Here is a 24,969-nt window from a genome sequence, read left to right as displayed (position 1 = left end):
TGGAGTTGACCTCCTGGGCTCAAGCGATCCTCCCACCTCAGTCTCCAAGTAGCTGGGACTACAGGTGCATGCCACATGCCCAGCCCAGTTTCTGTTCATTGTTGTTGTTGTTGTTTTTAATTTTTTATTTCCATAGATTATTGGGGAACAGGTGGTGTTTAGTTACATGAGTAAGTTCTTTCGCGGTGGTTTGTGAGATTTTAGTGCACCCATTACCCAAGCAGTATACACTGCCCCCTATATGTAGTCTTTTATCCCTCACCCCCTTCCCATCCTTTCCCCCTCTGTCCCCCAAAGTCCACTGTGTCATTCTTAATGCCTTTGCATCCTCCTAGCTTAGCTCCCACTTACAAGTGAGAACATATTATTTTTGGTTACTTCAGTCCTGAGTTACTTCACTTAGAATAATAGTCTCCTTCACTTAGAATAATAGTCTCCAATCTCATCCAGGTCACTGCGAATGCCATTAATTCATCCCTCTTTATGGCTGCGTAGTATTCCATCACATATATATCACAGTTTCTTTATCCACTCGATGATTGGTGGGCATTTGGGTTGGTTCCACGACTTTGCAGTTGTGAATTGTGCTGCTATAGGCATGTGTGTGCAAGTATCTTTTTCATATAATGGCTTCTTTTCCTCTGGGTAGATACCCAGTGGTGGGATTGCTGGATCAAATAGTAATTCTACTTTTAGTTCTATAAGGAATCTCCACACTGTTTTCCATAGTGGTGGTACTAGTTTATATTCCCACCAGCAGTGTAGAAATGTTCCCTTTTCACCACCTCCATTCCAGCATCTACTGTTTTTTTTTTTATTTTTTTTTATTATGGCCATTCTTGCAGGAGTAAGGTGGTACCACATTGTGGTTTTGATTTACATTTCCCTGATCATTAATGATGTTGAGCATTTTTTCATATGTTTGCTGGCCATTTGTATATCTTCTTTTGAAAATTGTCTATTCATGTCCTTAGCCCACTTTTTGATGGGATTGTTTGTTTTTTTCTTGTTGATTTGGTTGAGTTCATTGTAGATTCTGGATATTAGTCCTTTGTCAGATGTATAGATTGTGAAGATTTTTTTTCCCACTCTGTGGGTTTTCTGTTTACTCTGCTGACTGTTCCTTTTGCCATGCAAAAGCTCTTTAGTTTAATTAAGTCTCAGCTATTTACCTTTGTTTTTATTGCATTTGCTTTTGGGTTCTTGGTCATGAAATCCTTGTCTAAGCCAGTGTATAGAAGGGTTTTTCCAATGTTACCTTCTAGAATTTTTATAGTTTCAGGTCTTAGATTTAAATCTTTAATCCATCTTGAGTTGATTTTTGAATAAGCTGAGAGTTGAGGATCTAATTTCATTCTCCTACATGTGGCTAGCCAGTTATCCCAGCACCATTGGTTGAAAAGGGTGTCCTTTCCCCACTTTATGTTTTTGTTTGCTTTGTCAAAGGTCAGTTGGCTGTAAGTATTTGGGTTTATTTCTGGGTTCTCTATTCTGTTCCGTTGGTCTATGTGCCTATTTTTATACCAGTACCATGCTGTTTTGGTGACTATGGCCTTATAGTATAGTTTGAAATCAGGTAACGTGATGCCTCCACATTTGTTCTTTTTGCTTATTCTTGCTTTGGCTACACGGGCTCTTTTTCAGTTCCATATGAATTTTAGAATTGTTTTTTCTAATTTCGTGGAGAATGATGGTGATATTTTTATGGGAATTGCATTGAATTTGTAGATTGCTTTTGGCAATATGGGCATTTTCACAATATTGATTCTCTCCATCCATGAGCATGGGATGTGTTTCCACTTGTTTGTGTCATCTGTGACTTATTTCAGCAGTGTTTTCTAGTTTTCCTTGTAGAAGTCTTTCACCTCCTTGGTTAGGTATATTCCTAAGTATTTTTTTTTATTTATTTTTTTGCAGCTATTATAAAAGTGGTTGAGTTCTTGATTCGATTCTCAGCTTGGTCGCTGTTGTTGTATAGAAGAGCTACTGATTTGTGTACGTTAATCTTGTATCCAGAAACTTTGCTGAATTCTTTTATCAGTTCTAGGAGCTTTCTGGAGCTGTCTTTAGGGTTTTCTAGGTAAACGATCATGTCATCGGCAAACAGCGACAGTTTGACTTCCTGTCTGATTGCTCTGGCTAGGACCCAGTCTCTGTTCTTAACCTCTGAGTATTGCTGCCTCTGAGCCTGGAATGCAATGATGATGTTTTCTGGGCTTAACGGAACATTCACATCCACCCTCTTTTCTCATCTGAAAATGTGTGTATAGGGGGCAGGGGGCGTTGTAGGAATAGAGTGAGAAGTGAATCTCTGTGAAGACAAATCCGGCAGCTTTTGGGCAAAGGGAAGCAAAGGCAGTTTAAACTCTTATCCTGTAGCAGAAGGAAACTTGGCTCCCATTGAATTATCTGGAAATCTGAGGACTGGAAAGATGCACAGAGGCGCAGGAAAGGAGACCTCGAATCCGGGCCGTGCGACTCGGGAGGAGTAAGTCCTGCCCCAGACTCGGCCTCCCACTCTGTCCAGGGGTTTGGGGTCCTGCATCCCAGGGCCTCTCCAGCATTGACAGGCTGCGATGGTGGGTACTGGGGAGATTCTGACTCAGTATGTTTTTATCGAACTCGGTACTCTTTCAATTAGGTAATTTATTTTCCCCAAGACGCCCATGGGTTTTTGAAGTATGAGTTGAACATTAACAACACTGTGTCAATTGAATTAATGGTTAAAAGGTTTAATAAGACTTTCTGTGTCTGTTTTCAATTTCCTCCACAGGGACGCGAGAGACAAATTTTACAGGAAACCATTCACAACTTTCACTCTTCCTTTGAGAGCAGTGCCAGCAACACCAGGGCCCCTGGCAACAGCCCCTGTGCGTGATCCTCCTTCCCGCAGCCATCAGCGTGAGCTCTCTGAATCCCGGGACCCCTTCACATGGCCACAGCCCCAGCCCTGCCCCCGTCACACTGCTGTGCCTTAGTCATGTTGTTCCCTTTGCTCGGGATGCCCACTTCACGTCCACTGCATTCATTGGTAGTACTTCTTGCTGCAACAAACTTCAACACACAGAGACAGATTCCCATGTAACAGTCCAGTGGGGGTGCTTCTGCTTGGCAGGTTGGTTCACACAGTGATGCAGGGACTCAGCTCCTTTCATCCTGTGCTCTGCCCTCCCCGGGAGCCTCAGAGTTTGCTTCTGGCTGGCGGCAAGGGAAAGGGACGATGGAGAAGGCATGGCTGCTTCTTACCTGCCTTGCTCTTAACTGACACACATCACTCCTGCTCACGTCCTCTTGGCCACTGGTAGTCGTGTGGCCCCACCTGGATGCAGAGGAGGCCAGGATGTGCAGTCTCCACATAGTGGCTTCCCAGCAACAACTTTTGACTTAGATGGGGGGTATGTATTATGGTGAGAAGTTAGCCTTCCTGGCACATCTTCCCTTAAAACTTCTAACTTGCCCCTCCTAGTCCAAGTCACCTGTCAGATGAAGTCTTTTTTGACCCCCTTTCAGCCACTGGGTCCCTTAGTGCTGTGTATGTGACTGCTCTAGCATTCCACTGCACCTGCTGCATACAGCTTACGTTCGAGATGTGTATGTCAAACGCATTTTTCTTTATTGCAAAGAGAGTCTATTATAGAAGGAAAGAAGTGGAGGCCTGCTGTGTGGATCCCTTCTTCTTCCTAGCTTTCAGTTTCCTTATCTGCAAAGTGGAAGGTCAGACCAGATGATGCTCTGGTACTCCGCAGTGCTCACCTGTATCACTGCAGGGCTTTCTGCACTGAAAGTGGAAGCAGAAGGCTAATGGGTCACATTGTGAAAGGTCTCTGGTGCTCAAAGTTTCTAGGCAAAGAAGTGAAAATTTGGAATTTTTTCTACATCCTGTTAATGCTGTGTTCCTCAAAAGGGAATTGGCTTGTGTAGTTTCCTACCATATCATATTTTATTAAATTAGAGGGGCCCTGACTTTTAAAACCCACTGGCTTTCTGAAGTATTTTCCATTGAGTGACTCATTCAGCCAGTGCTTGTTGCATTTATGTTAGCTACCAGGTGCCAAGTGTGCAGACACAATACAGAGCCTTCAGGCTCTCGACAGGCAAGAGAACACCTGTAAATAGAGGGTCCCAACATTGAGAGGCAGCATGGTAGAGTGGGCAGACCTTGTGCTCTGGACTCAGGTTCAAAGTTCAGATGAAGCTCAGTGGCCTCTTAGTTGGAGCTTAGAACCAGTATGCCCAAAGTGCTGGGTCTACAGGAAGTACCCAGTCGATGGTAGGCTGCACAGAATTCTGATCTCTACCTTGAGCCGTGCTGAGCCACAAGTTGGTCTCCTTGGGAGGTGCCATCTCTCATCTGTCCCTCCCCCAGCCATGAAAGCCCATTCCCCTATGCTGGCTTTCAGAGGCTGTCGTTAACTTACTGCCCAGAGCCTCGTAGTTTTCTTCCCCTGCCCTGATGGTTGGGTGTTTTTCCTTTAAATTCTCTCAGCCTTACACTCACAGAAGCCAACTTTCCACAGGACTGAAGACAAAGTGTTTCATTTAGCTGTTACTGACAGACAGCTTTACAAAGGTTACTAATGTCCCAGCCTTTTTAAGGAGACACACTCATTCATCCCCTACTATGTGCTGGCAGCTTTACCTTTGTCATTTCATCCTCATGGCCACCCTGGAGGTGGCATTGTGTAACCTCATCTTGCACATTCGGGAAATGGATGCTTAGGAGAGGGAAGCTGCTTGCCAGTTAAACAGCCCAGAAGGAGCAGATCTGGGGTCAGAACCGGACCTGGTGGGCTTGCAAGCCTGTGCCTTTTCCACTAACTCCTATAGACTCCTGGAGCTAGAAGCACTTGTGATTCTTGTTTTAATTTACTGATGGCTTCAGGGGTTAACAGTAGGCCTAGAATTGTTTGCCTCTGAAATTCATGGCCCCTGACGTTATGTGCTTTGAGGTTTTGTGCCTGCTTTTTGCTGTGGTCCTGTTTTTCTCATAACAATATACTGGTATAGCTTCCACTCAGGTAAGTTTGATTGAACAATGATACACAGCTGCACCGGGGGGTCACCTTTTCACAAATGTAGACCTCCGTGAACTCATTGGATGACCCTGGACAGAGCGGGGCTATTCCCATTTTGCAGATAGGACAGCAGAGGCTCCAGACAATGCCTTTCTTTTCTTTTTCACTGGACTCAAGTGTCCAAGGCTTTTCATCCTAGGAAGTTTGTGTGCTGGTTCACAAGAGGTCCCTGGCACCCTTTCTGGGGATGTTTGGATGCGGCTGGTAGGCAGGGAAGAGAAAAGGCACCCCAGCGGGAGCATGTGTGGAGGCAGCACGGAACATGTAGGTTATAGATCGTCAGGAGGGGTCAGTTGGGTGCTTGTTTTTCTGATTTTTGGTCCTTGATCACCCCCTTCCCTTCCCACACGTGTCCCCAGCCTGCCTGTGGCTGTTCCCCCCACAAGAAGCACCTCCCTTGCTTGGCAACCTTCACCAGCATTTCCCAAAAGTATGCTCCTGGGAACCCTAGTTCCACAGGATGTTAATAGGTTTTTCATAAAGAAAAGTAGGGTGTGTATGTGAAAGTGGGGTGAGGTTCCCTGGTTGAGTAGGTTTGGCAGACACTAAAGCGAGCTACACAATCATCTTTGCTACAGGCCTCTCACAACCTTCAGCATGCCAGCATGGGTCAGGCCTCTTCACAGGGCCAGGAAACTCATAGCATCTCCCGCATTACTCTCATCACTTCTCCAAGGTGTTTTTGCAAGACTGGAATTCCTTGGACACCATTGGGGAAGCCCCGCTTTTTCTGGAACAGCGGCAACCAAGAGGCCTTGCAGCCCTGGGAGTGGGTCAGGGCCCTTGGTGGTCACCTTTTCTCCCCAGCAGCTCTGCAGAGGTGGCATGCTTGGCAGTGGGACATCAGGGGACCGGGCCTGCTTTGAGATGGCAGGGTCCCTGTTCTGAGAGCTCTGCAGCCTGAGGGCATTGAGCTGAGGCTCCACCCTGAGCTCTCCTGCAGGGTGGAGGGCATTGTTTACCAGCACCCAGGCAGTGTCTTGCTGGTGTGTCCTGAGTGCTGGATGTCCAAGTCCCTGCTGGCCACGGAGGGCTCCTACCTCTCTTCTTCAGCGCCACAAAATTATGTGGAGGCCAGCTGGTTTTGTGAGGAGATTGTTTATTTTTTAATTCTTTTGTTTACCGAACGTTTACTGAGCATCTACCCTGTGCCAGCCCTACTCGTACGCTCTGTCTCCAAAGATGAAAAAGGACTTCTCTGCCCTCAAGGGAACCCCACAGTATCTTAGAGGAGACAAGCACGTCGGTGAGATGGTGCGGTGATGAAGCCTGCTGGGTATATGGCTCAGGGAAAGTCATCGATGATGGCTCAGGCTCAGCCTGGGCAGGCCCCAGAGGAGAGAGCTGGAGTGGGGCCTCAAAGGGCAGGTTTAGGCAGAAAAGAAAAAGGGCATTCCAGCTGGGGCATGTGCAAAGGCAGCATGTAATGTGTAAGTTCTAGATCGTCAGGGAGGAAGGGTCAGTTGGGCGCCTGTTTTTCTGTTTTTAGTCCTTTAAAATGAGTAGAAGCAACCTGTTACCCTGGAAAGAGCACTGGACATAGACCTAGTGCTGCGTGATGTTGAGCACGTTTCTTCTTCCCTTTGAGTCCCAGTTTCCCTTTTGGTTACAGGGGGATAGTAGCCCCCAGGGATCATGTGAAAGTGAGAAAGCCCTTTTCACACTGTGGAGCAGTGCAGATGTGGGAAACCTCAAAGATGGTTGCACATTTTAAATCCTTTCATCTCTCATCTCTCTTCTCTCCCTTCTGCCCTGACATAGCCATGGTTGGGTGGGTGAGGCCAGAAGAAACTGCCTCCGGCAAGAGGTAGCAGCCGCTCAGGTGGCTCTGCTGGCATCGGAGCCCACAGAAGTGAGGAGTGGCCGATGGACCTGCCCTCCAAATGTGCCTGACTCTGGGTCTTGCTGTCACTGGATTTCCTGGCATGGCAGACAGAAAGAAAGATAGTTTGACCAAGTCGTAGAAGCTGATCCAGCGGGTAAAAAGGGGGCAGGGAACTCGTCTCTTTTATTCTTGCCTCAGAGCTGCCTGAAGACATGGGCCAGGCCGGAGGCTGGACAACTTTGGATAGATACGCTGACCTGTACTTCCAAGTAAATGCCTCCTGAAGAGCCCGGGACCCTTCCTGGGGGAATTCTGCAGCCAGAATGAAGGTGCCATCAGCAGGAGGCACTGTGAAGCACCATCCTGTCGCTGTCCTTGTCCATTCCTAGCAAGTTAATCGTGTCTTGTTAACCAGCAGTTCCTGTTCAACGTGTAAAGAGACCTGATGTTTTCCCTAATAAAGCTGATAACAGATTTTGCAGGACTGGCCTGCAGAAGGAATCTCCCTGGGTGAGGTGGGTCCTCTGGCCTCAGGGGGCTCTGCTCCTCCTTAACATGCAGCCTAAGAGTGGATTTAGACCCTGCCTTGATTTCAGCCCCCCAGCTGAGAATCCAGTCCCAAAAATAACAGTTGTTGTTGCCAAAGCTTGGGAATGATAGAAGGGAAATCCACACAGAATCACGGGTAGTGAGCTCGAGCACAAAGCCCAGTTCATTGTCCTCGGCTCCCCTCCCCGGCACTGCGCTTCCTTCCTAAGGCTGAGACCACCTCTCCCTGCCCTTGAGAACTCCCTTTGCTCCAGGACCCCCGCCAACTTGGGGCCCTGCCCAGCAGAGTGGAGCCATCTCGAATCAGCATAGGGACCCTCCCAGGTTCCCGTTTCCTGCTGGAGCCCTCTCCAGGGCTGAGACACAGGGCATGGCCATCCTTGTGTCGGAGACCCTGTCTCCACCTCCAGGTTTGGCCTTACCCTATAGGGCCCTCACTAGGGCCAGTGTATTCACTGCCAAGAGTCTAGGATGCCATTTTAGTTTCTGCCCAAGGGAGTGTCTATTTTCCTCACCATAGACACTTTATTATTTTATTGTTATGTTTATGCAGGGACTTAATTCTTTGAAAGATTATTGTTTGTCGGCCTGTGTATATTAAATGATGTAAAGTTATCTTCCCACTTTGACTACATTCATCCAAGGCGTAAAACACTGCCCAAATTTCTGCCTGTCATGGCTGCTATGGAGCGAGTCCCTAGGTCTGCCAGGCGCAGCTTCTAGAAGTCACCTTGCCTCATCTTCACAGGAACCCTGTGAGGCAGACTGAAACTCCTTTTTCTGTCAGTATGGTGACTGTGGCACACAGATGCTAACCAACTTTGTTGAGGTCACACAGCTGACAAGGGACAGTCTGGTCTGAGTGCAGGCCTCACACTCTTCCTGGTGTCTTGCTGCGTGTCGTCAGCACAGAGGGGAACATGGAATTTGAATAAGCCCAGGCAACATGACAAATGAAACCTGTTGTTTAGCCTCTGCAACTTGTTCACAATTTGAAGCCTCTAACTTGTTCATTTAGAGAGGAGGGCTTCTGAAAGCTATAAATAGCCTAGTGATTCTATTTCTTTTAGGAATTCTCACAAGTGGCCTGGCACGGCGGCTCATGCCTGTAATCCCAACAATTTAGGAGGCCGAGGCAGAAGGATCGCTAGAGGTCAGGAGTTCAGGGTTGCAGTAAGCTATGATCACACCACTGCACTCCAGCCTGGGTGACAGAATGAGACCCTGTCTCAAAAGAATAATAAGAATTCTTGCAAGTTGGGACTGCCTCGTTCATGCTTCCCCGGTCCCAGTAGCTCACATTGGTGGGCTTAGCCCTAGGGGGCCTTAGGAAGGTGGTGGGGGGAAGCTGGGGGGCCCTAGAGGGTGAGGCAAGGGTCTGGGGAGACCATGGGCACAGGGCCAGCGCTCCACGAGAAAGAACGTTCCAGGGATCTGAGCTGCCCAGGGACAGGAGCATTCCTTAGGCACAGAAGCTGGACCAGCCTGTGCCAGGGCAGCTAGAGAGGGGATGCAGACTTGGGCTGGGGGTTGGACCAGGTAAGTGGTCCCCACGCACCAGTACCAGGTGGAGGTGATATGAGAAAAACAAGAACGAGGCCATGAGTTTGTCTGACACTGGATATTTCCATTTTACATGCTGGCCTTCATTCCAACAGAAGTCCCTCCTACTTTGGAAGAGGCTGGATGTGGTGGTGATAGTTTTAGTTTTACTGGTGTGTGAAATCCAAAAGTTTGAGCAACACTGTTCTAGGACACTTTTGTGATCCCTTCCAGCCCAGTGGTTCTATGAAAAGCTATAAAAAGAAGTGGGAGTGGCTCCTCAATAAGTTCAGCATAGAATGACCATGAAACCCAGCACTTCCACTCTTATGTATATGCCCCAGGGAACTGAAAATAGGTATTTAAACAAAAGCTTGTACGTGAATATTAATAGCAGCACTATTCACAATAGACAAAAGGTGGAAACAACCGAAATGTCCAATGGATGGATGCACAAAATTTATATCCATACGATGGAATATTATTCAGCCATAAAAAAAACGAAGTTGATACATGCTGCAACCTGGGTAAACCTTGAAAACAGTAGGCTAAGTTAAACCAGACACCAAAGGCCACATATTCCATGATTCCATTTATGTGGAATGTCCACAATAGGCAAATCCCTGGAGACAGCAGGTTCATGGTTGTGGGGCTGGGTCGAGAATGGAAAGTGACTGTTTAATGAGTAGGGGGTTTCCTTTCAGGGTGATGAAAAAGTTGTAGAATTAGCTAATGGTAATGTACAACGTTGTGAATGTCCTTAATGCTACTGAACTGTAGACTTAAAATGGCTGGTTTTATGTTATATATGTTCCCATAATTTTTTTTAAAAGGTTTGCCAGGGGGAGGTTGTGGGCATGCCTGTGACCTGGCTGGTGTTTCACCTTCAGTGAGTCTTGTTCATCTCTACCGTGCCGTTCAGTGTGACAGGTGTGTGGCCCTTCTAGGGTCTTCCCTTTCCTCTTCCTCCCACATCCGTGTGCCCCTTTGTCAGAGCAGTCTAGATAGACTGAAGGTCTTCAGCCGGTATCCCCAGAGCCCAGCACAGAAAATGCTTTGAGAATGAGCCAGCGAATGAGGTGGGGCTGCCTGGTCCTGGTCCTGTGGCGGGGAGAGGTCAGGATGTTCCCAGGGCAACAGCTCATTTCACCTGCTCCATGCCCCTTCACCGCTCCTCTGGTTCTCATTTCCTGTCTCAGCGTGGCTCAGAGCTTCTCTGCCTCATGTGCTCACAGCTCTTTAGCAGGATAATTGTCTCCACTTTCATCATGACCCAGACACTCCCTTTGAGTCCGAAGATGAGTGTTCCCTGAAGCGCCCAGGCGTTGGCATGGACATCCACTTGACTGACCTGTTCAGCTATGGGTGCCCTCGAGGCAGCTGAGGCTGCCCTGTGGACTCCCATGGACTCCCGCTCCCCCGCCTCAGCCGCAGCCATTGGCCTCTCGTTCCGCGCAGTCCTACCTTTCTTCTTCCCTTCCACAGGTGTCTGTCCCAAGATCAGTTCCTAAGCAACAGGCTGCAGGCTCTGCTTCACCTCAGAGCGCACTTCCCAGGGAACCCGGCCTGTGACAAGGGGCTTTCTAAACAGTTGAGTGTGCGTGGAGGGGAACCTTGGCGACGAAGAAAGAGCTAAAGCTGGAGGCTGCACACCATTGTCACTGCAGCTTCTGTGGGGTGACCTCATGGGTGTCACATGACTAGGAGGCCATGTGGGGGTGCTGACAGCCTTTCTCAGGTAGGCGAGCATGTCCATGCAGCAGACACTGATGGCACACCCTCGTCGGCTCGGGGGATGCACCATGGAGCAAAGCAAATTCCCTGCCCTCTAGGAGCTTGTGATCCACTGGCGTCACAACACCCCGGCTCACAGGGCTGCTGTGAGGACTCACATCGTTCAATGTCCAGCACAGTGCCTGGCACATGGAGGTGATCCTCGGGCACAGAAACTTTTAATCGTTCATTTTCTCACTGTTCCTTGGAAGGCATAGGAGCTCCTCATCAGCAGTCACCACGTCCCTGGAGCTGAGAGCAGGCAGAGGAGCTGGGATATGGACCTGTGGCAAGGCCTAGGGATGCACTGGCCAGACTTATTGCAAGAATAAATGGAAAATATTTGTTACTTAGGTAGCAATAAACGCACATAATTTAGTTTACAAACCATAGTCACATAAGGAAGAATATGGAGCAAAGGAAATTGGGGGGAAGCGCAAAGTGCAGACTGTTTTTAGAGCCACGTGATAGGTCTCCATTGATCCCCTGTCTGTCGTGAACTTGAACATAGGCCACTTATCATTCCTGGGTCACACTGACTTTGCTTTTAATTTAAAGTTTATTTTAAAGAGTTCACAAGTCATTATCAATAAATTTTTTTTGTTGTGCAAGATGTAACACATTGGTGTTTTGATGTCCTCTATTGAGAGCAAGATCAGGGAGAGCTTTCACCAGAACCCCGTAAGAGTTCCAGGCTGTGCAGAGCCCAGGGCTCGGGCCGAAGGAGCCCTTCTGACAGAAATCTCACACCCTGATAAAGTTGCCCAAGGGGCTCCTGCTCACCTGCAGTGAGCTCTTCAAGCTTCTTGAGCTTTCTACTGCTCAGGGCATGACTCTTTGCATGATTGATCACTCATAACACCTGTGTGGGGCTTTCCTTGCTACAGCCTTGCTACTCAAAGTGTTGTCCATGGACACTTGTAAGAAATGCAGGCCTTGCAGGGTCCCCAGGGGATGCATATGTGCACTGCAGCGTGAGAGGCGGCGCATTCATCTTCTCAAGCACCACGTGCGTGTGAGCACTGTGATGCTGTTCCCTCCTACACTGGGGGAAGCAGGCTCTGCAGGCAAGATGACCCACCCAGAGTCACCCAGATAGGCAGGGCAGAACTGAGACTCACCCTGGCTTCTCAGGTTTCCCTTCAACCCCAGTAAGTATTTCTTCTGATTGTACATGCGTGCTTAATCCTCTCATCCACCCAGAGATACCATTATTACAACCCATGTTACAAATGAGCAAAGTAAGGCACAGAGAAGTAACTTGCTTAAAGTTGCCATTCCTTGATTAGACCTGATTTATTTGTGGAAATGATCATTTAGGAATCCTAAGCATAGTAGGTGATCTGCAGGGCAGGGTATTCATATTCATCCTGGCACAGTGGAGATCCGGAATCATGAAACCTGGGTTTGACTTCTACCTACACCATCGAGGGCTGAAAGCGCAGATCGCCTCATCTCTGAGGCCTCAGTTTTCCCATCCGTAGGATGGGGGGGTTAGCAAATGCTATCTGGCAAAGCTGTGGTGATGATTAAATGAGGTAATAACTGCTGGAGTATATTGTAAACTGTCAAATGCTGTGCACCTGCTGGTTAGTGGCTTTATTCTCCATGGACCCAGCATGATGGTGGAAGAGGAAGAAGCTTGGAGAACAGGGAAGTTGCAGTAGGTGGAACTTCAGGGTTGCCATGGGAACCAAAGCTCTGAGGCTGATCAAGGCAGGAAATACCATCTGGTTTTAGACACCAAAAAGCTTCGACTCAACACTGGACTTATTTCTGTAAACAGCAGAATTAACATCATCCTCTAGCAGCGACGTCAACCCAGGCAATCTGGAGATTATTTGTCTTTCTCCTGATTTCCATGGTCAGATCTGGACAAAGCGCCTCAGGAACTCCGTATTCATCGCCTGTCACTTCCAGAGAAATGTGGACAAGTCACTTAATAAGTCTGAGCTTAAATGGAAGAAAAACACCCAACCCCTTCTCTTCCCAGGCTTTGCAAGCTCAGGAGGAAAGCTGGAGGTGGTGCCCAGGAACAGCAGTGGGGAGAGCTAGGGTCCCAGTGGGTACTAAAGCTGGAAGGGCATTTAGAGAGCATCCCGTCTTTCCTCCAAATGATGGGGGAATAAACACCCAGAACCAGATGGTGCCAGTCCAAGGTCACACAGCAGATCAGTGACAAAACAAACTTTCACCTAAGTCTCTCAACTCTAAATGCACGGTTTTTCCACTCCACCAATCGTATCTTCCTTTGATGTTTGTTCCAGCATTGTAGTGATGCTCCCCAGGAAACATTAGACTTGGGATTTCTCTGGTTCCCTATGGATTCTACAAGAGGAGAAGCAGAATATTTCTTGAGTCCTACACCTCCGGGGGATTTCACACAGGAAGCCATCGTTTCTTTGTTGTTTTCTTGGGAGAAACAGGATTTCTGTACACTCCATGAAACAAAATGGTGCAGGGTGAAATTTTAAAACTAAGAGGGCTATGCCTTAAAGTTTTCAAAATCTAGAGGAATATCCCTAGTTCAATGCAGCCCCAAATTTGGCAGAGGTCTCATGGGATGAGGGCTTTTCTCACAGAGCTGCTAGGAATGATTTAAGCAGACAGCATCGCTGAGAATGTAGGCTCAGGGTGACATCTGCTGTGCTGAGCAGCCTTGCTTGCCCTCTCTGAGCCTGTTTTCCGCATGTACACTGTAAGGCAGGTTTGATGTCACCATCTCAGGTTTCTTCCAGCTTTGACAGTCTGTGACTTGATAATCATTTTCTAAGAAAGGAAAGGAGATTCATTGCTCCTGGAGTCACCTGATGCTTTGTTCATCTGCTGACAGGAACCTGCATTGAGAGGGATCAGCCCTGGGCCCTTCAGTGCTTGCCAACTGGGACCTGGGAGTTTCCTATGAATGGAGCTCAGAGGGAAAGGGTCTCTATCCAGTCTCAAGGGGAGGGCAACACCCGAGCCTGCCATCCCCAGTCATGGCCCCAGGATCATTAGCCTGAGCTGGCAGGTGACGCCCGAGGGTAGCTGCCAGGGCACCTGTCCTTCCATGCTGTATTTACTCCAAGTCACCCCAATATGTCCTCAGATACCCAGGCTGTGCCCTCAGCACCTCTGTCCTGTGTCCGCCGGTGGGGTTCCAGGCAGCTTCATCTCCTGGGAGTGGAGTCAGGGGGCTTAGGAGCTGGGCAATCTCCCAACTCCTAGTGATGGGAAGCTACATCACTAGGGCTCTCTCTCACCTTCTACCCCTTGGGATAGACAAGGTCCTCCTATCGCTTTTCCACTTGCTAGGAGCCGTGGGAACCACTTCAGAGCTGTCTCAGGGGACCCTCTGAGCCTCTGCAGCTGGGTTTGGAGATCTCTGGGGTTGCCAGAGTGTGGAGAACCGCCTCAGCTGAGGGGAGGGAAGATCTGGAAAGCACTATCTGAAATTTGTTTCTAACCTGGTTCCCAGGGCACGAAAATGGGATGCTTCAGTCTGAAATAACTTGACAAATACAAAATAGAAAAGCTAAGATCCCCAAAGCAGAGAGCTCCATGTTTCCAGTCCAACTAAGGCAAGGGGAATAACAATCCTAGCTGTGTGAGCCTGAGGAAGTTACTTAATCTCTCTGAACCTCTGGATCTCTCAGTCTTCCCACCAGTAAAATGGGTATAATACATTTATCCTTCTATGATGGTTGTAAGGATTAAATGAGAAAAACTATCCCCAGTGCCTAGCACTTAGTAGGTGCTTAAAAAATTTGTAAAAGTTGTAAAGCACTTCCATTTCCACTCTCCAAGTGAAGCTTCTTAAGGAAAAGTGTACATGGTAAATTGCATTTTACAGGCCAGACAAAACTGCAGCTCCAACAGGTGGGATGACTTGTAGAAAGATCACAAGTCAGCTCCATGTTAGACTGGTGTCTGTCTGACATCTGAGTTCAAAGCTCTTTCTGTCTTTCTAGAACCATGATATGTATCACTTTCTGAATTTTTTTTAATTAAAGGAATGAAAATGAACTTGGGGCATGTTTATTCCCTTGAGACATGACACCTGAGGAAGGTGAGAACTGAGAAATCCTCACTTTCACCATTTTACATGCTTCCTTTTCTTGCAGTTATGAGAGGCACCTGGTTTGGAAACCTGTTTTGTTGCATGCATCTTTCCTTCATATTCTTCCTTGCTGTTTTCAGCTGTGGAGTTGTTTGTGCTGACAATGTCTAGTATGTTCTCTAGGAAGTTAACACCCCAGAAAGCAAAGTCTTCTTTAGCAACGAATACTCAGCCTGGGAAACACAGGTAGAGAACATCTCTCTCTGAGAAAGTAGCTTGAAATTGGGTCATGTAGAAGATCGGGAGAAACAACCAAGCTTCTTCTTCCCTCTCTACAGGTGTAGGAATATAGAATTGTAATCCAGGAAAGAGGGGACGTGAGAGAGCTGGTAAGTGGAGCTAAACTTCTTAAGACACGAAAAGCACAAAGCCCTAAGGCAAATAATAATAAAAGATTTTACTACCTAAAAATTAAAGATTTCTTTTTAAATGAAGGGCACAATGTGAACAGACAAGGAGAAGATATTTGCAGTATCTAAATCTGACAAGGGATTAATAAGCGATTGTAGCTAGAAATATTTGCAAACCAAGAAAAGGCCATCGACAGAAACAGACCCTTGAATATTTGACAAGCATAGGAAGAGATGCTCAACCTTACCGGTAACTGAGAGACATGCAAATTACAGTAAGAGTCCATTGTATACCCATTAATTTCAAAAACTAGGAAGGTGGATAATGCTAAGTGTTGGCAAGGATGTGGGTCATGTTCGCTGGCATGGCTATCTGGAAAGCAGCCTGGCATATTTAAGGGAAGTTGGGTATGTGCCTGCCTGCAATGTGCCCCCCCAGGCCTGGGTGCCCTGAGATGGGTCTCGTCCTCCTCCTGCTGTGGGCTGTGTCATGGGGATTGGTCCCTCCAGCTTGCATTTCCCAGGCTTCTTGTCGTCCAACTCCCACTGAGTGGCCCTGATAGGCTCCACTCTTTCCCCTCATGGAAGAAGTCACTGTGTGCTAGGCACTGAAGATACTTTTGCCCTCAGCACTGAGCTGTGTCGACTTGGGGTAAGGACTGACTCATGAGTCTGGGACTTCCTATCCTACCATCTTGCTCTCATCACAAGAAATATGAGAAGTTCTGCAGACTGTCAGAGTAAGGAAGAAGCCAGGGTGTTCTCCTCCTCCCTTGGCCTCAGGTGGCATCTCCAAGGAGCAGCTGCATCCCCAAAGGGCCAGCTGTGGCCGAACAGCTCAGCTGGGATTCCAACTTTACCAGCTAACCTCTCCCCTCTGTCCCTCCAGCTTGGGGAAGGGGGCAGTTTCCTGCTGTTGCTGTTGTGGATGGCTGCCTCCCCATCCCCAAGTTACTTCGCAGCTCTTCCATCCTCTGAGTAATTAATTCCCTGCATTCAAGTTCCCCTGTGGTACGTACTCAAGCAGTTTCTACTTTCTGTTAGACTGATGAATATACCTGTGTTCCAGCAGTCCCAATCCTGAGTATATATCCTTCAGAGAAACTCTCCTGCAGGCCCCTAAGGAAAGATGTACAAGGACATTTACAGTGTTGTTTGTAAAAATGGAGAGTTAGCAGTAGCCTGGGCACTTATTATTAGAGGAATGAATATTTTATAAGAATAGATAAATATGTGACATGTATCCGGCACATTGGAGGAGTGACCATGTTGGGGGTTGGGAGAAGAATGGGAATTAGGGATGAAGGGAAAAACAAAAGGGGAAAAGGGCCTTGCATAGAATGGAAGGTGAATATGTCTCTAACCAAGGAGGTGGTTTGCTCGGCCTCTGCAAATGAGGTTTAAAGCAGTGTACACTCTATCCTCAAAGGATGGATGTGATAGCACAGGCAGAGGGAATAGCATAAGAAAAGGAATGGAGGCCTAGAAACAGTTTATCCAGGGAACAGCAAGAAGTGGGATGTGTCTGGGGCCTGGGGTCTGTGGCTGGAAAATCAGGTTGTGGGAGGCTCTTGGGGCCTCAGGAGCCTTATCAAGGATGCTGGACTCAGTCCTATAAAATCACAGGATGATAGCCACACTCAAAGGAGCTGGAAGATCTGTTGAACCTCTTGTGATTATAGGTGGGGAAACAGGTGCAGAGAGGGGTGGGGATTGGGACAAAGTCATGTGGGGCAAAACTGGTCCAGTGCCTGAATTTCCTGACTCTTGTTTAGGGAATTTCCTCTTCACTAAGCCCCCAACTCTGCTAAGAACTGTACTGGCTCTGGGGACACAACCCCAGCCTTCAAGGAGTTCCACTCATAGGAGACAGACATGGACTCAGATAGCCCTGATTGATGGTGAGATGTCTGTGACATTGGTGGCCCCCATGAACTGTGTCTCCCAGCATCCATGCCATTTTGAAGGCCAGCAGAAGAACTTTGAGCTGAGCCCAGGCCCAATTACAGTCATAAGCAAATAAAGTGATGGTTATTCTAAGCCATAACATTTGGGGGTGGTTTGTTATGCCAGCAATAGATTACCAAAACATGCAGTGTCAAGTGAAGACTGGGGGAAAAGCTGAAAAGGACAGAGTACATGGAGGACCAGAGAGAGTGAGAGCGAATTGGACCCAGCGGATGCTGAGAGCAGATAGGCATATGGGAGAAATTATAGGGAGCGTGGAAGACGAGTCTTGGCCATTGCCAATGAGTCTCAATAGATCTCTGAGGACCTACTGTGTGCCAGGCCTTGGACCGGAGGGGAGACAAAGGATAGACACAGTGTGGTAGAGAGGCAGCTGAGTCTCAGCAGTGCTGGTGGTGCCAGGTGGAAAGTGCTCAGGGCCCTGCAGGAGGTGGAGGTAAAGAGCTGGGGTCATGCAGAAGACAGAGGCACCAACTCCTTGGAGAGACACTGGGGAAGGCTTCACAGAGAAGGCAGAGTTTTATCTGGGCCCTGAAAAGTGGGTGGAGTTTAAAGTTGGTGGGTAAAGCTTTCCAAGGGGAGAGTTTTGTGTGTACAAAGAAGCGCAAAGGTCATGACATTTGGGCGGGCAGCAGGGAGTGAGAAGTGGCCAGTACCAAAGCGATCAGAAATCACAATGAGGGGTGATCACCTTGCTTTTCATCTTGAATACACCTTCCAAACCACACCTATGAAAAGATCTTTTAAAATTAAAGCAAGCCCGAATGACGCTCTGGTTATGTGAATTAGGGAAGAATGAACCCAAAATGAGTGAGATTTCTTTCAAAGTAGTTCACATTATCATCATGGGTTGGGAGACCCTAAATGCCTAAAAATAGATACAGAACATTAATTTTTCGTTGATCATAATATTATTTTCATAAACATTAAAAATGTAAACTTTTGGCAAGAAAGGTTTCACAAAAGGGAAAAGAGAGGTATGTGGAAGGGTGTGGCATCTCTTTTCTCATCCCTTTTGATCTGCTGCCAGTCTTTTGGAGGGGGCCTGTTGGGGCCTCAGAGTCAGGGTGGGACGGTATAGCTTGTAGGGTAGAGGGCTCTGGAGACTTTCAAACCAGTCAGAACCCCAGCTTTGCCTCTTCCTAGCTGTAAAGTGCTAAGCATGGAGTCCAGCACATGGTAAACGCTCAAGATGGTTTTTGTTGCTAAAATTGCTCACATGATCACTCATCTCATTTTAAAAAGAACCAAAGCCAAGGGGCCTCCAATTGTCAGCATAATGGGAATGGGGTGCAAGTCTCCTGTCTCCTCCTTTGACTCCCCTCTGTCTCCTCCCTCACCCCACCTGCCTTCCTTGCCCCCAGAGGTGGTGGCACCAATGCCAGGGGTGCTGCAGTGAGAGGGATGGAACTCCAGGGCCTCTGACTCTCTTCTGGATTGTGTTTTGAGGACCTCCAATGTGCCAGTAAATCAACTGACCTCCTCAGAGACTCACACCCAGCATCAAACAATGTCCAGAGAAGACCATGCAAGCCGCAGGTCTCCTCATCCAAAGAATCAGCAAAGAAACAGTATGAGGCAACAAGCACCCCCTTTCAACAAAGGGGAGTCAATAATATGAAAAGTTACAAAATCAATTGTTTACTTAACCTTCAAGCTGTGGTGTGGTGGAAAAGATTGGCTGGCCGCTTAAATCCAAAATTACTGTCCAAAGTTTGTCACTATTCCGGTGCTGTCTTGGGCAAATCGTTCAACCTCTCTGAGACCCCATTTTCTCTTCTGAAAAGTGGGCATACAGATGCCTCACATAATTATTAAACATAATTACATGCAATGATATATGCAAAGGGTAATATACCCTAGATTGCACTGAAAAGATATTAGCCTCAGGTTGGGGAAGGGCATGACCCCTGAAGCTGCCTGCACTTTCCTTTGCATGATAATCTGTAGCTCCCCCAGACTCTTTTTTGTTGTTGTTAAATGCAGTCTCGCTCTTTTGCCCAGGCTGGAGTGCAGTGGTGTGATCTCGGCTCACTGCAACCTCCACCCCCCGGGTTCAAGTGATCCTCCTGCCTCAGCCTCCTGAGTAGTTGGGACTACAGGTGCATGCTACCAAGCCCAGCTAATTTTTGTATTTTTAGTAGAGATGGGATTTCACCATCTTGGCCAAGCTGGTCTCGAACTCCTGACCTCAGCTGATCTGCCCACCTCAGCCTCCCAAAGTGCTGGGATTACAGGTGTGAACCACCGCGCCCACCCCCACACCAGATTCTCTGAAGTGTTCCTAACAGCTCCCCCTCCGAAAGTTTAGAGACAGTGACATAGTTTTTTTAAAACTTATTTCTATATAAGGTTAAATCTAATATTGAGAAAGACCAGAGCAGAGATAAAAAGAAAATTGAAACAGGAAAAACAATAGTAAATATAGAAAGCAAATATGGTGGGTTGGTTGCTGTTTTGTTGTTGGAGTTTTTTTAAATGAACTGAACTTGTCATCCTCTGCACAAACTTCACAAAAGGAAAAGAAGAAAAGGATAAAAATAGAAACAAAAGCAATAACAAAATGGCAAAATGATATAAGAACCTTTTTTTAAATAAAAGGAATATATGCTATGGTAAAAGATAATTCAAACAGTATAGAAGGGTATGAAGTGAAAAATAAATCTGTGTTTACCCTTCCAGTTATTCCTTATCCTTAGACTTATTAGCCAGAGTTTGCCACTTGACAGAAAGAAACTTTATTTATTGTTTTTTTCACATTGCAAGCTATGGTATCCATTTTCTGAAGGAGAAGATGGAATTTAGAAAATTCCCAGAGGCATCTCATTTGCTAAAAGATAATGAACATCATATGAAAGAATTAAGTGCTTTCCTGGATCCTGACAAAATAAAGATATCAATCAAAGAAACTCCCCAAACGAAGTCCAGATGGCCATGCAATTGAACTTTATCATGCTCATCGGTTTGGCAATCCCCATGCCCTTGAAATACCCAGGAAAACCACCCAACAGAAAGCAATACCTGATACATACAGTGATTCTTTATAAAGCCACCCTGAAACTGGAGGAAACCTTATAAAACTGCTACCTTGTTCAGTAATCCTAATGAACACAGGAGCAAACTTTCTCCTCAACCAATCCTCTAAACGTAGCCACAGATCCATCTGAATTCATGGGGTCTTGTGCAGGCAGGATAGTGCAATATCTTGCACAATATATGAGAGTATCATTCATCATATAAAGTGGATCATCCCAAAGCGTTTGACTATGTTGTAATTCCAAATTTCAGAAGCATGTGAAAAATCAATAGGACACTGCTATGGTCCCAGTGTTTGTGTCCCTGTAAAATTTGTATTAAAACCAGCTGGGCGCAGTGGTTCACACCTGTGATCCCAGCACTTTGGGAGGCCGAGGCAGGCGGATCACTTGAGGTCAGGAGTTTGAGACCAGCCTGGCCAATGTGGTGAAAACCCATCTCTACCAAAAATATTAAAAATTAGCTGGGTATGGTGGTGCATGCCTGTAATCCCAGCTTCTCGGGAAGCCGAGGCAGGAGAATCACTTGAACCTGGGAGGCAGAGGTTGCAGTGAGCTGAGATCGTGCCACTGGACTCCAGCTTGGGTGACAGAACAAGGCTCTGTCTCAAACAAAACAAAACAAATTTGTGTAAAACCAAATCCTCACTGTAGTGGTATTAAGAGGTGGGCCCTTTAGGAGGTGATTGGGTCATGGGGGCTCCACCTTCTTGAATAGGATTAGTGCCCTTATGAAGGAGGCTTGATGGTGACTTCTGTGTCCTCCTTCTACCATGTGAGGACACAGAAGGCACCATCTACAAGGAACAGGTCCTTGCCAGACATCAAGTCTGCTGGTGCCTTGCTCTTGGACTTCCCAGACTCCAGAACTGTGAGCAACAAATTTCTGTTTGTAAATTACCCAGTCTAAGGTATTTTGCTATAGCAGTCCAAATGGACTAAGACAAACATACTGGCCTTTACCTAAACTGTCTATACAATTTGAAAGGCTGAAATATTAAGAAATGGGCAAAAGGTAACTGAAATACCACTAAAGTCAGATGCCAGCCTATCTGTGTCCTTTGTTATTTAATATAACATAGAGTGGTGGTGTGGGCAGGAGAAATAACTGATTTCATTAGGAAAAAGCAAATTAAAAGACTCACTGTTGTTACTCAAAAAGAGAGGCTTGGAATAAGATTGGCACAACAGGATGCTACTGCTTTCTATCACAGCATGCTCCTGAAAACCAGGCCATAAATCAGATCCTTGAGAAGCAAATCCTATTTACCCAATAGGAATGATGTTATAATTGAATGAAGCTTGCTTTGCTGATCAAGGATTGGGCATTAAACTAATCCTATGTAACTTCTCCTCCCTTGCCCCGATGCGAGCTGACATGACAGCCAGCCACAAGGAAGAGAGACTTCTATGGCTCTCTCCAGCCCTCCACCCTGTCTCCTGGGCCTCAGCACCTCAGGAGGAAAGGGTAACTCTTTCAGCCTTGTGAGGAACCTCATGAAGAACCACACTAGGAGGTCTTCCCTGCCACATCACCTCCATGACTTAGTAAATGTTCAGGTACTAGTGAACGGTGCACATCTCTTCATTGAACAGATTGCTGACTTTGTGCATGCCTATGGCCTCACACATGAAAAGGAACACAGAATTGTAGACAACTAACTATACAATGCAGTGTGACAAGCTTTTCTAGAATATGCTGAGATAAAAATGAAATACGGTATTTCACTGAATCTTAAACACCATTATTTTATGTATCAACAAGGAAGAAAAAGAATACTTCCAACTATAAGATGCCATCAATGGCAAAGTGCATCCTGATTCCAGAGATGAATAAGAACGTGTGTGTTAGAATGGTGAAACGTGGTAATTTTAAAGAAGTGATAAGTATTATCTCTCAGCATGAACCAAGCCTTACTATGGATGCTGAGAAAAGGTAGCAATTATTTCTGCTGGAGTGACTGGAAGAGGTATCACAAAGGAGGTGACATTTGACCTGAGTTTTGAAGGATTTTGTCAGTGGGAGAAAGAGTGGGAAGAGTGTTCCAAGTTGAAGGAATAGCATGAGCAAAGGTATGGAGGCAGAAAAGGGGTTCATGTTTATGGGCCAGCTAATATATTCTACGTAGTTAGAATATAAAAGGTGTGGGGAGAGAGAGCTGGTTGCTAAAGCTGGAAACATTGGAGCCACATTGTAAATGGCTTGTAATACCAGGCATGGGAGTTTGTACCCCAGAGGTTATAGGGAGCCATCGAATGTGTTGAGCTGGGGGGTGACAAGATTTGGAAAGGTCAGTTTGGCAGGGTAAATGAAGGATAGCGTGGAGAAATGTAAGAATAGACGTAGGAATATATACAAGTGAGACTGCAACCAGCCACGCTGGGGGTGGGTGGAGAGAAAATCATATACTCGGATCTTTGTGATGATGTCAGATTTTTAAAAGTGCAATAAGGGCAATAAGTGCCAAGGCTACCGCTAACTCTCCATTTTTACAAACAACACTGTAAGTGTCCTTGTACATCTCTCCTTAGGGGCCTGCAGGAGAGTTTCTCTGAAGGATATATGCCGTACAGCAATGGGAATAAAAGATCTACAATCATATACAACAATATGGGTAACTTTCACGATGCTGAGTGAAAGAAGCCAGGCACAAAAGGACAGATGGTGATTCCATTTATATCAAGCCCAAGAAGAGGCAAAACCCAATCTACAGTGTTAGCAGAGTCAGCATGGTGGTCACCCTTGAGAAGGTGAGTGACTGGCCAGCAACATGACTTTTGGGTGCTGGTAATGTTCTGGTTCTTGATGGTGGTTACATGGGTGTGTTCACTTTGGGAAAATTCATTGAACTGTCTGTTATATTTCGATAAAATTTATGAAACATACTTAGGGCCATGGAGAGAAACTGAAAGTCAGGATCTGGAATGGAGGTATCAGGAAGCTGTTGGACCCTGCAAGCGCTCAATCCCAGAATGACCTGAAGCGTTGGGATAATGCCATGGACCACAAAAGGGACTTTGTGTGGTGCATTAGGAGAAAGCATGGATGTTTGTTGAAAAGAATGCAGAATGTTCTCATCTCCAGGCCTGTAACAGAGACACACAGGATGTATTGGTGGAGAATGACCAGCAAACAGGAGATAGTGGAGCAAGCATAAAATGAAAGATGAGGAGACTGTTAAAGGGCACCTAGAAGCTTTCAACGAGCCTATGTCTCCAGGGCCAGATGAAGTACCTGTCAAGACAGCAGGACACTGTAGCTAGGATCCAGAAAGAGCATCTGAAGGATCTTTGGGAGATGAGTGAAAGGGAGGGTTAGGTGGCAGGGGATGCAGCAGGGTTCAGGTTTCCTAAGAGCCTAAAATGGCGACTTCAGCAGTAGGGGATTTGGGTGTTTATTGTCAGCAGCGTTTGAGAAGAGCTGATTGGATAAATGATGTGTGATCACACAGAGGAGAGCAGTGCTCCCTAGGGTGGGTGTGTTCACCAAGAGCCAGCCCAGTTACGACCACCCTTACTCATGGAGTTATTCATCTGACAGGTCAGAGAAATTAAGAGGTAGCATGTATCAGGGTTTCAGCTGGGCTTTAGCAAGGCTTTTCATGATTTTCAGGAGTGCAAGATAGAGAAATGAGGACTGCAGAATGTGGAAGTTGGGAGCAATTTTCAGTAGGTTTAATTGTAGAACCAGAGGCGGCGGATGACCCCCAGTGTGGGCAGTCACAGGGTGTGTCTTTGGCATTCTCCTATTTAACATTTTGACTAATGCTATAGGATGAGAAAGAAAATCCTATTGTGCAATGACAATGGCATTAACTGAGAGGGATGGTGAATATGAGTGATAAGAGACTCACCACACAGGATGCCTTCAACAGGCTGCAACATCAGGACATGGTCAAAGGTGAAATGTTTCAATCCTATTCAGAGGCCTCCAAATTAAACGGCTGATAAGTAATGTTAGAGAGATGTGGCTTGCTGTTCTTTTGAAGCATCAGCCACAATAACCCCATAGAAAACAAACCTAGGGCTCTTAGAGAACCACAAGCTTCCTATAAGCCAAAGGGGTGATGCAGCTGCTAGCAAAATGTGGGTAAATCTGGACTATAAGGACAGTGGGGACAGCAGTCACAGGTGTGAGCACAGAAGGGCAGCCATGCTCTTCTACATCTTTCTTGGCCCAGGTGGAGGGTTTTGTGGTTGGTTCTGGGTAATGTCTTTGAGGAGAGCCATGAGCAGACTCTAGACTTGTGGCCAGGGGAGGTTTGGGGGCATTTCTCCCAAAGAAGAAGGCTTGGCTAGAGGTGGAGAGTGAGGGGGTGCCTAGGAACTACCTCTGGGAAGGAACTGCCATGGGTGAGAGGGAGTGCTGTGGACTCCTGCAACAGGTTAAAACCCGGTAAAAGCTGTAGAAAGGCCTACTGGTGGAGCCTAAGAAAAAAATGTGTGAAAACCTCATGAATCAAGTAATGAAGTGGGAGCCTCAGCAGACACTGATCTTGCCATCTTTAGCAGTAATATAATTATTTATTACATACCTAATAAGTACCTAGTACTGTGTTAGGAACTTTATATGCATTATCTTAATAAGGGAGATAATTACATGTAAAGTGGTTTAAACGTGTCTGGCACATGTGAATGCTCACTGTGTGTTAGCTATTGTCATTATCTAATCCTCACAATAACCCTATGAAAGAGGAACCATTATTGTTCCCAGTTTACAGATGGAGAAAATGAAGCTCGGGAAGTTAAGTAA

General features: G+C 46.6%; 1 protein-coding gene across 8 annotated transcripts in view; it reads left to right on the top strand.

Annotated features, from left to right (window-relative positions):
- The window catches only part of ANKS6 (ankyrin repeat and sterile alpha motif domain containing 6), a 64,734-nt gene extending 56,670 nt beyond the window's left edge, over positions 1–8,064 (top strand). For 6 of the 8 annotated variants that reach the window (XM_031014558.3, XM_031014557.3, XM_055350042.2 and 3 more), the window contains 2 exons: positions 2,774–2,870; positions 6,837–8,064. In XM_031014558.3, coding sequence (XP_030870418.3) covers positions 2,774–2,870; positions 6,837–6,886 — 147 coding nt within the window. In that variant the 3' untranslated portion in view covers positions 6,887–8,064. Of the gene's footprint in view, positions 1–2,773 lie in introns of all 8 variants that reach the window. The other 2 variants (XR_008668223.2, XM_019033676.4) reach the window with 2 other exon arrangements.
- The last annotated feature ends 16,905 nt before the right edge of the window (positions 8,065–24,969 follow it).

This window comes from Gorilla gorilla, chromosome 13, assembly GCF_029281585.2.
Source record: "Gorilla gorilla gorilla isolate KB3781 chromosome 13, NHGRI_mGorGor1-v2.1_pri, whole genome shotgun sequence".
Lineage (NCBI taxonomy): Eukaryota > Metazoa > Chordata > Mammalia > Primates > Hominidae > Gorilla > Gorilla gorilla.
Note: the sequence above shows the minus strand (reverse complement) of the source record. Positions and strands in the feature narration are given on the sequence as shown.